Source organism: Corvus hawaiiensis, chromosome 5, assembly GCF_020740725.1.
Source record: "Corvus hawaiiensis isolate bCorHaw1 chromosome 5, bCorHaw1.pri.cur, whole genome shotgun sequence".
In the NCBI taxonomy this organism is placed as follows: domain Eukaryota; kingdom Metazoa; phylum Chordata; class Aves; order Passeriformes; family Corvidae; genus Corvus; species Corvus hawaiiensis.
Genome location: NC_063217.1, coordinates 19,124,130 through 19,135,467, shown reverse-complemented (window position 1 = coordinate 19,135,467; position 11,338 = coordinate 19,124,130). Strand labels below are relative to the sequence as shown.

The window sequence follows — 11,338 nt, the reverse complement described above, 5'->3', positions numbered from 1 at the left end:
GAGCGGGGCGGAGCGGGCCTCGGGAGCCGTGGAGGTGATCTGGGAGCGGGGCGGGCCTCGGCAGCCGTGGAGGTGATCTGGGAGCGGGGCGGGGCGGGCCTCGGCAGCCGTGGAGGTGATCTGGGAGCGGGGCGGGGCGGGCCTCGGCAGCCGTGGAGGTGATCTGGGAGGGGGGCGGGCCTCGGCAGCCGTGGAGGTGATCTGGGAGGGGGGCGGGCCTCGGGAGCCGTGGAGGTGATCTGGGAGCGGGGCGGGCCTCGGCAGCCGTGGAGGTGATCTGGGAGCGGGGCGGGCCTCGGCAGCCGTGGAGGTGATCTGGGAGCGGGGCGGGCCTCGGGAGCCGTGGAGGTGATCTGGGAGCGGGGCGGGCCTCGGCAGCCGTGGAGGTGATCTGGGAGCGGGGCGGGCCTCGGCAGCCGTGGAGGTGATCTGGGAGCGGGGCGGGCCTCGGCAGCCATGGAGGTGATCTGGGAGCGGGGCGGGCCTCGGCAGCCGTGGAGGTGATCTGGGAGCGGGGCGGGCCTCGGCAGCGAGGCCGCCGCAGCGCCGAGCCCGGGCGGGCGCGGGGAGGCGGGTCAGGCTCTTCCCGCTCCGCCCACTTACTAAGTACTATTTAGTACTAAATACTTTTTTTTAAGCCCCTTTTCGATTTGGAAAGAAATTTTTAAAAAGTCACAAGCCATCCCGTGAGAAGACTGTAGCTAACACAGCTTGAATTCCTAGAACTCGTGCCTTCCCATCACCTACCCTCACTTCCTCCCTTGCCTCACGTCCTCCAATACCGACACAAAACCAGAGCATCCGCCAGTACCTGACCTCAGACACATGGTAAGGGCTGTCATAGTTCACTTAGTTGTTTTCGGGGTTTTTTTTTTGATACCAGTAATGATGTATAATAAAGGAACTGTCACTTTTCATTCAGTCCGGTTTTATTTTAGATGTTAGCATTTACACTTTTAGAAAATGGAACAGAAGACTGGCAATAAAAAAAAAAAACTAGCAACCATGTAGCAGCAAGAAAAGTCATGTCTTTTTTTTCTTATTCTTTACTTTCTTCTTAGAGAATATGGCATGTTTCATAGCTAATCTTCTAAAGATCCCCATCTTTACTCTCCTTTGAGTTTTCTGCCCTTTCTTTTTGTCAGGCCTGTAAAGCAAAAAAGGAACACTGAGATTAGAATAAAATGAAGAACACACTTCTCTGTACAAATATATTTGCTGGTATTTTAAATAAGTATATAAACTTTGTGGCAATATGTGAAGTACCGTCACAAAAAGTACAAGGAGTATTCCATCTTAAAACATTATGGTACTTCACTTCCCAAAACTGTCCACTTTATTGCTATTATACTTTCATTTTATGTACTTATTCAGCATTTAAATATAAACAGATATTGAAAACAAGAAACTCACCAAGTACAAAAAAGCACATACATAGTTTCATGCTAATATATAACGCATGAATATATAATAGAAAGGCTTAGAAGAAAGTACGTAAAGTTTAACACCATTAGGAAGCATCCTGCAATTAGTACAGGACCTAAGTACAACTGGCAAGTGGATTGTTTTCTGTCTCTGACAAAAGATGTCATAATGCGAAACACTGAATAACTATAACAAAACATACAAAATTTTTATTAGAAAAAGAGATCTAAGTTATCTTCTGCAATGAATCAGCAAAAGAACTAACTGATGGCCTGAAAGTACTAAACCATTCTGGTACAACTGACAGAATAGTACCTTCCTTGACAGAAGAAACAGATGAGGTTTCATGAATTTCTTTTACCATCCTTTTTAATTTTTTAGCAGAGGAAAAAGAAATAGTAAGAGATGGAATTTTTATGAGAGATATATAAAATGAAACATTGCTACCTTTTGTGTCTAATACTCCCTAAGCAAAACCCGGTTTAATATCAGTAGGACACAAAGCAATAGAGCCGTACCCATCTACCATCCAGCAGGCACCTGGTCAATCTCTGGATACTGATCCAAGAGGGTAATTGTCTGAGTCTCACTGTGTAACATACAGCTTTTGGGATGGAAGATTTGCACTCCCCCTGCTACAGCCATTCAAGTCCAGAATCACAGAAAACCCCATTACTCTGGAGAGGAATTTATAAAAGTGCAATCAATTATCCCGAACTGGAAAGACTGAGCCATCTGCTGGATCATCTCTTAGCAAATCCCCTTTCCTGTTTTCAGTTAGTTCCATCTGAAGACAGCCACACACCATTTATTTGGCTCTCTGATACATACAGGTATGTGTACAGTGTTGCTCTGTATGTTACTAAAGGGCAATCATGGAAGAAAAAAGGTATTTGATGTGACCCTCATTAACGGTGGAGATTTAGATCATGCTACAAAAAGCATGTGAAATACCAGAAGGAAAAAAGCAAAATATGCTACAACAAAGCAAAAGAGACAGGAAGCAATAAAACCATTATAGTGACTCTTCTATCTGCCCTTTCATGAGGAATTAAAAGGGGATAAAAGTGTTCTATTACATCAATTTTCAGTTGTCTTGACAGAGCTCCATGCACCAGTCACCAAGTTTGCCATCCATATAAATCAGCGTTGAAAGAAAACCCACAGATGGGGAACTGGAAGCCCCAGTAAGTGACCTTTTATCACACCCTCCCTTCAGTATATACTCCCCAGCAATGCAGCAAGTGGGCAATAGTGAGACTGACATCAGCATCTAAAGCCAAAAATTATCTCTTTCTGAATTGATTCCATGACATAAGATGTCATCTCATCTGAATGCTGTATTTTACTGTATTAATGCAATATCACACTTACTGACAAGCTGTTCTGGTGCGGGAGAGACTGGGACAGGCACTGCGCTTGTGACCTGCCTTGCCACAAACAAAACAGCCAACGTCAGTCTTCTCACAACTGTGCTTTTGAAGAGTGCAGCAGTTGCAATTGTTACAATGAAACCAAGCTGCAAAATACATAATATGATTTATGATCTTGGAAAAGTTTAGAATGACCATTCTGAAACCAAGCTTTAAATATAGGCCACAATACCACGTTTTTAATTCTGGATTAGCTTTACAGAGATGGATGTGAGTCACTTTCTGGTCCCTTATCACATTACTAGACATACTGTGCAATTATGTGTGAATTATTTGGGCATTAGAACTATTACCCTGTGTGTGATCTTAAAAAGAAAAATAGTCCAAATGTTATAATGGACTTGTAACAGTAACAAAAATGACTGCTTCAGCTATTTATACAGAGCTATAAATACAACTAAATTTGTGCATGAAACATAATTTTATCATGATCTCTCGAACATTTTAGTAATTGCCTATTTGTTTATGAAATTCAAAGTTTACAAAACGAGGAAATGCTTATATGACAAATGGAAATATTTCAGTTTTCCCATAATAAACATAAATGGGATTTAGTGTGCCTTGACAAGAATTTATTACATTTCCACATAGCGCAAGTACACCAAAACTAAAGAATAGCAACTTGTGTGAAATTAACACTTTTCCTTTATGTCTTCTGAATTACTACATTTTACTTCTTTCACAAAATATTTTCTCTTCTGGTTTGGAATCTCAGTTTCTTTGGACTACGTGCACTTTTATTTAGAAAATATTTTTCTGTACTTACAGGGTTTTACACATTTTTTGCAAAGAACACAATGTTTCCATCGTCTGCCATCCTACAAAAGGCAAATAAATGGTTTTATTTATTAAAGCCCCCCACTGATTCCATCTTAAAACAGAACTACTCAGGCATGGTCCCCACTCTTTACAGGAACTACTCTTCTGTAGGAAGGACTGTAACTCAGAAGCAACAGTCCTGAGAATCTGTGAAAACCACAGATGAAATTTTGAAATTAGCAAGTTCTACAACTTCAAAACATAAGAAAAAATGTATGTGTCAACAGACCACAGCTGAATAAGCTCTGGTCTAAGTGGCAAGTAGCAAACTTGTACTGTCCTTTTTCCAACACAAAGGAATTAGGGAAAGCGAAATTATTTCCCAGTGAGTTATGAAAGATGTACTGAGAAGGTAATAAGTCTATGAAACTGAACTGCTGGGGGTTTCCCATGGAACTCAGCATCAGAATAGGTTTTTATCAAAGCAAGTACTACAGAGGTTGTTATCTGACTACTTCTAAAACTTCCATTCAGAAAGAAGTGAAAATACTTACTTTTGATGTACATGAATTGCATATCTCACAGTGATGGTTACCAGAACTAACATATCGCTGACATACAGTGCAAAACCTGGGGAAAAAGATGAACTGGCCCACTATTTGCTCACAAAACAATTAATTTTATACAAGCTTAACAACAAATATAAGGACTGCAAAATCACTTTGTTGAATTAAAGATTATGTCTTTGATGCATAAATGACCACTTAGGCCACTTACATACAGTACATCCACACAGTAAAATACAGGTGCTTGAAGTCAAATTATCAACAGTATCAGTACTAAAAGAAACTAAATTCCTCTGTACTCAGTGCTTCTCTTAGTGTTCATTTTTTAACTACTGTCTTAACAGCAGATTATCAGACATAGCTGCAAATCTCTCTTGTAGATGTAGACAATATTTCCCACAGAAAAAATGAGGAATCTCATCATTCCACACTGGAAAATACAAATGTCATTTTAGACACTTCAGCTCTCCTAGACGTAGTTTATATAACATGCAACTTTAGAATGAGACAGAAAAATGTGCTTTTAAGCCTGGCATCCAAGTTAGGCAAGACAATACTGAACAGCACCATGCCAAACTCCTTTGGAGATTTTATGCCTTAATTAAGAACAAAGACACTCTTTTAAAAGTCACCTGAGTATTAATACATCTTACCTATAACCCTCTTCTTCAGGAAGCACAATCATATTTGGGGCAAGGTTCGTGAAAATACGGACAGGAGACTGTCTACGACCTGTCTTGCCATGCTTATATAGTGCATGATTATCATAGTCTACCTAGAAAAACAAAACCATAAAAAAGAGTCTTAAAACGCTAAGCACAGGAAGAGCTATTTACATATTTATTATCTTTATATGTGCCTTATGAAATGTTCAGGTTTATACAGAAGACTCTAACCCCAAATCAGATTACAAATTCTACATCCAGTTTTTTGTCTCATTTACTTGTAAATTTGTGCAAACATAGTATTAGGCTAGACACACAATACTTCAATAATCATATTTTACTTATTCCCTTTTGCTCATTTGCAGGGGATACCTAAGATAACATTGCAGTTGTTTACAAGAGCAACCTGTCAAAAAAAAAAGGGATCTATACTGTTCCCTTTGTCAGTACAAGTGGTGACATCTTAACCTATCTCAGAGTAACTACAAAGTTGCTAAGCCAATTAGCACTGCTTTTTCCAGCACCGCCTTCAGAGACTTGTCACAAAAAGCTCTGAACACTGGCAGGAATGCAGAGTCTAGCCTAGCATGAGTTTAAAATTTTCTTCAACAAATTTCTATTCTACAAGACACAAATACATTCTTCAGAACATCAATGTCAAAATTCATGAAGAGCTGTTAAATGAAAAAATAAACCTTTAGCATCATGAATACCCATGACTAAGTTCTCAAAACACACTACAGCACGTGTGCTTAAACTATGTACAGAATGGATACAATATTGAAGAAGCTGATACCAGATTATTGCTTTATCACTGACAAGTTCACTTATTAAGCAATTTTTAGTAATTCCAAACATTTCCATCATTGCAATTGTACTCTGATCCCAGCAGTTTTGGAGACGAAAGACCCTTTTTTTTTTTTTTTTAACCAGGGCCGGGCACTACCCACTAACATTTCAACATCTGTGAAAAACGAAATACTCTTCATCAAGTTACCTCTCACCTCTGCAACAAGCACCTGTCAGAATTAGAACAAATTTTGCTACACTGAAAGCCTGGCAGAATAAACAAGTTAATGAATAAATGACAGATGAGTTAAAGATACGTAACAGGAACACGATAAAGCTATCACAGATATGACTAAGAGAAATACAGAACGCAGGCTTCACACGAGCAAGGCCCAGCTACAGAGAAGAATGCCGCTGTACCTGCTTTCACTCATATTCCTGTTCATATTGCACACAACTGATATTTAGCAGATTCACTGGATTCAGCTGTACCTGGTAATCCATCATACTGAAGCTTGGGAAAAAGTCAAGAATACGAGACTCAAAGAAGTATGGAAATATCCAGAACACGGGCATCTCTTTGTTGTCATGACCTAGTAATGAAAAGACTTTGGTGTACATAGGAGAAAAACACAGTACATGCAGCATGAGAAATTTACAGTGAACATTCCAAATACATAAACATGGATATCTACATCATACTGGGCAGAAGCAGTAGTTCTCTTAGGCAACAGAAAGTTTTGGCATATTTTACACATGGAGATGTAAGTGCCATGTAACTAAACTCTTGATACCAGCTTAGGCTGCTAAGAAACAGGACTGGTTTGACAGCTTATTTTTCTCTACCTTTAAAGTCCATTTTAATTGCAAAGCAGATTTGTAAAAAAATGGGAAAAGTTTTTAATGCAGACTTTGGGAATTGGGCATTACTGATCTAAAAATATCAGGAGAGTAAATTAGATATATGATAGTTCATCTCTAGAAATTATAACAAGTGTGCTCACATTCACCTGAGTAACAACAATCACAGACTTAGAAATAGGTCCTTTTTCCTTAAAGTGATGTTACAGCACAACCCACCTATCTGGCTGTAATACATACCTTCTTTTTCTGTCTCCTTCCACATTGCCATCAGCTTTTTAAAACTAGAAGCCAGTGCTTCCACTAAACCTCCAAATGGGGGATCAGTTATCATAATGACTCTTTCACCATTCTCTTCATACAAGAATTTCCTGCAAGTTTCACGTGCAGCCTGTAAGAAACAGAAGTTAATTTCCAGAAATAAAGATTCGAGAACTGTAAACATATTGTCTTTGGCAATGAAATGATCACTGTAGAAATTTCAACTTTAAAGATGAAAGTTTTTTCCTGTCTTGTGGAGGTGAATTTCCTCTTGAGTAGCATTAAAAAAAAAAAAACCAAAAAACCCAAAACAAAACAAAAAAAAAACAACCACAAAAAACCCACCTAGATTTGAAAGACTGAAAACAAGTGCCCTGTTCAGTTAACATATAAAAACATTACTGAAAATCAAAGAATGAGAGTGCCTCCTCTTCAGCAGTTCTCTTCCACTCAATTAAAAGTTAAAGCTGCCTATTAAATTTACGCTAATTAATGTTGCTTACACACCTTAATTGCTGCTTTTATTAAAATGTTCTTAATTGATTCATGTTTTTCCGTGATGTTTTCTACTAGATAGCCATGGCTTTCTTACAAAATTCTGTATCAACAACATGCATTTTTTTACCAAAGCACTCAATAAATACTTGGCCTTACCTCTCCGCCAAAAAAATGATGATTGAACATGTTGTAGTGGCAGAATTCACCCTCTGTGTAGAATTGTGAATACCTGTAAAATAAGTTTTGATAGTAGTAGAAAAACATAAACAACTCTTCATTTTTCCTAAGGGGATAGTTAAACATAGTTAAAACAGGCCTCGAGAAAAACATCATCTTTGGGTTCTGATAACTGACAACACATACCAATTCTGAGAAATAATTAAGTATACTTACTTTCCTCATCAACTGGATGTCATTTGTGTATGTGTACAGGAACAGAGATGCAGAGACAAGAAAGGGAAAACAACCACCAATTTATCTCTTTAAGTAATAAGAATACACATCTTTGTATAGGTTCTTCAGATAGATAAACATTTGCTAAAACCTACCTGAAATCAATATCCAGCAAAAGGCTTCTAACACTGAATTCTTCTTCTTGTGATACTCTTGACTGGATCATTTCATGAAGTCTGAAGTATAATTGGAACAAAGAAATTTAATACAAAATTGCTGGCTTCAGAAATGATCTGGCAAGACGAGAATGCCTGGTACTTTACTAAATGTAAAACCAAACAGATAGAGAAAATGGAGTAGTCTAAACTTGCATGACTCCATTTGGTTTGTACTCAGAGTCAGAAAAATAGGTTAGTCTTAAAAGATGAGAAATCAGTGGAGCCTACTGGATCACCTCACACAAAAAAGCATAAACTAAGAAACTCACTGTCACTTCTATACGGAACAGAGAGATCTGAAGCATGTATGTGTGTCATTTGCATTGGTGCCACAGTCTTCTCTGGTATAAATTCAAAGCTAGACCCCACTAGATGTTTGGATAATCCCAACCAATTATAGTGAACCTCTTATTATGGGAGAATCATTGATCATGTAATCATTAGTAAGCTGTACAGTTTTGAGAAAGAAATATTATTTGAAAGTGTAACAATTCTCACTGATGTACCTGGGTGTTCCAACAGAGAGCACTCGTCTGAATCCTAAATCTATAAGGAGATTCAGTAGGAACTGGCAACTTCTGTCTGCAAATAAATATTGTGCATTTGTTTTTTTATTCTCCAGTGGATATAGAAGTTGACTGGGACTTTTCAACTGGGTAGTGGTGATATCACACAGGAACTGGTGATCCGAGTGTTCTTCCCATTCTGCTGGCAATAGCAATTGCTGGCATTCCTGGCAAAACCTCCTCTTTGGTAATGGCAACAGAACAAAATTCTTGTACCTTTAAATATAAAAGGCGATAGGGAACAAAGTTTGAAAAAAGCTTCTATCAAAGATAGGAAGGGGAGCTATGGGAGGGGGCTTCGTATATTTTAGGAGTTCAGATATTTAAACAGACAACATAGTTTACACTGCTCTTGCAAAACTCCATGAGAATGAATTATTATTGATGAAAAAATACTCAAAGGACACTTTGAAATGCATAAAGTATTTTGACCAAATATACTGGGAATTTCCATAAAATAACTAGATTACAGAGTGAAGACTCCATCAACTATCAGCAAAGTACTGTACATTTATACACAAAATTCAGACATTATGTGTTACTGTGTTACCTTTGCTTCTTTTCACAATGTTAAGCCTGCTACTTTTGCATACTAAAGTCACGAATAATTTTCTTAACAGAAATTGCTACTGATGTCTTTTAAGCACATTATGAGCACTAACATAAGAATGACTATACATACCAGAAAAAAAAAATCCAACAGCCCCAGTTCCTGGATTGAAAATACCGTGCTCTAGTTAAATGTTTCATGCTATTTCCTTCCCACTGCCGTACAACAGTTCTTAGTTGTCCAAATTCCTCTTTTCATATTTTAAAGAAACCTGAAATGTTATCTCTACATTCAGATACCCATACTACTTCATTTTTACTGAAGAAAATATACAGTAACAATACCTGTCCACGTTCTGTCTGTGTGTAAAAGGAGGCTGATGGTTTCTATTATATTCTTCACGTGCCGCAAGCCTAGTTTTTGACACCTGTAAAATTTGCGTATATGAAAAGTTACAAAACAAACAGCTACTGTTGTGTGTTGTATATCAAATCTCAACATGAAAAAAAGGGGTGCATAAAAGGTCTCATGCTTTAGCTACTTTGCAAGGAAGAATGATCATGTTTGTTGTTTCAGAAGAACAAGTGTGTCTGCAGCACAGGGGCATGCTGCAAAACAACACAAGCCTCTCGTTGTGAATTTAAACTGTGCGTTTCATTCTTCTATCACACGTCATACTCAGAGAAAAACTCAAAACATTATTATGATGAAGATAGAAAGAGCCATACTTTCTATTAATGTGTGCCAGCAGTTGTGTTCCCTCTGAAGAACTATGATCTGATCCTGAAAAACTGATGATAGTAGAAATGTTGCCCAAGTCTCTTGTGTGAAATCATTTTAAAAGCATGACAGCTCCTTGTTATGATCTGCACCTGAGTATTTACCATTTCAGTCTTTCACACTCTTCTCCGAGTCTTCTACTTTGTTCCCACAAAACATATTCATGGTTTGACAACAAAGTTTCAAGACATTTGGTCAAAACTTATGGAACTGTTTTGCTTAAAGGAGGAGATGGTAAAATGCAATACAACAAAAGACATCATAATACAAGTGATATTCAAAATGAACAACAAAGAGATATTGCTGCAAATATTCTGAGACTGCTGACCATCATGCCAAGCCCCACCACCTCAGCATTCTGTATACCCCACTATTGTTTGTATCCAACAGATTTTCTCTATTTTAATCAGGGGAAACAACGACATCTTGGGATCAGAAGTACCCAATTTTGTTCAACATTGCATAGCATCGGCAAAGTTCCTATATGTTTTGGCAATAGAATAACAAGTGCCAGTTTTGCACAAAATGTACACAGCCTTCCTTGAAAGCTATACTTGAAACATGTTCTCCTGACAAATAAATGCTCAGCTAAATACCAACTATTAGACCAAGTTTAGAAAATAGCACTTGCCACAGATTTCCACAACAAAATATACTTTTAAAATTGCTAAATAGAGGAAAAAAATCCCCAATGCTTCATAGAACCATAGAATGGCTTGGGTTGGAAGGGACTTAAAGATCATCAAATTCCAACCCTCCTGCCATGGGCAGGGCCACCTTCCACTAGACCAAGTTGCTCAGAGCTCCATTCAGCTTGGCCTTGAGCACTTCCAGGGATGGGACATCTACAACTTCTCTGGGTAACTCTTCCAGTGCCTCACCACCCTCAAAGAAAAGAACTGCTTACTAACATCTCATCTAAACCTATCCTCTTTATGTTTAAAGCCATCACCCTTTGTCCCACCACTACATGCCCTTGCAAAAAATCCCTCTCCAGATTTCTTGGAGGCCCCCCTTCAGGTATGGGGAGGCTGCTATAAGGTCTCCCCGGAGCCTTCTCTTCTCCACGCTGAACAACGCAAACTCTCCCAGCCTTTCCTCATAGGAGAGCTGCTCCAGACCTCCGATCACATTCGTAGCCTTGAGCCTTTAGCACAGCCTTAAGCAGTGCTCTCTTACCTTCTCATCTTCCCACTGAAAAAAGTTACAATCCTTTCTATCCCTACAAGCCGAACAAGCATAGAATCTTCTTCCTTGCTCTTTTCCTTGCCTGGTCTTCGCAAACAGAAGTGTAGGACCTAGGGACAAAGGCGATGACACGATAACATAGGGAACATCTGCAGATCTGTTTCACGGCTCTGCTGCAAGAACCGAGCATCCAGAACAAGTCTTCCCCAAAGGCTGCTGCAAAACAGCCCGCGCCAGGAGGTGTCCCCCCCCGAGGCCGGCTCACCGTGAGGGCAGCTGGGCGCGCCGGGCGCCGGCCCGAGCAGGGCGAGAGACCCGGGCCTCGGCCGCCCCCCGCCCGCCGCCGCCATGGCACCGCCTCCTTCCCGCCGGGCACCGCGCCGCGC

The 11,338-nt window shown here is 39.6% G+C and overlaps 1 protein-coding gene and 1 long non-coding RNA gene across 4 annotated transcripts; one reads left to right on the top strand and one right to left on the bottom strand.

The window, feature by feature from the left end:
* The first annotated feature begins 4 nt into the window (after window positions 1–4).
* On the top strand, window positions 5–917 carry LOC125325826. The gene is made up of 2 exons (XR_007203567.1): window positions 5–72; window positions 311–917. It is a non-coding gene; the product is annotated as an uncharacterized LOC125325826 (long non-coding RNA).
* ZCCHC4 (zinc finger CCHC-type containing 4) lies at window positions 908–11,317 on the bottom strand. 3 transcript variants are annotated; one of them, XM_048303305.1, is made up of 13 exons: window positions 11,218–11,317; window positions 10,944–11,062; window positions 9,329–9,411; window positions 8,375–8,650; window positions 7,806–7,886; window positions 7,414–7,486; window positions 6,739–6,889; window positions 6,130–6,230; window positions 4,837–4,958; window positions 4,172–4,247; window positions 3,625–3,676; window positions 2,800–2,944; window positions 908–1,147 (listed from the first exon to the last, which is right to left on the bottom strand). In XM_048303305.1, exons 1-13 carry the CDS (start codon window positions 11,300–11,302, stop codon window positions 1,024–1,026), a joined length of 1,488 nt encoding a protein of 495 aa, XP_048159262.1. In that variant the 5' UTR covers window positions 11,303–11,317; the 3' UTR covers window positions 908–1,023. The 3 variants fall into 3 exon arrangements, with proteins under 3 accessions (XP_048159262.1, XP_048159263.1, XP_048159264.1); XM_048303306.1 differs by lacking the exons at window positions 9,329–9,411; window positions 11,218–11,317 and having other exon boundaries at window positions 10,944–11,209; XM_048303307.1 differs by lacking the exons at window positions 908–1,147; window positions 2,800–2,944; window positions 3,625–3,676; window positions 4,172–4,247 and having other exon boundaries at window positions 4,872–4,958; window positions 6,058–6,230.
* Between the last annotated feature and the right edge of the window lie 21 nt (window positions 11,318–11,338).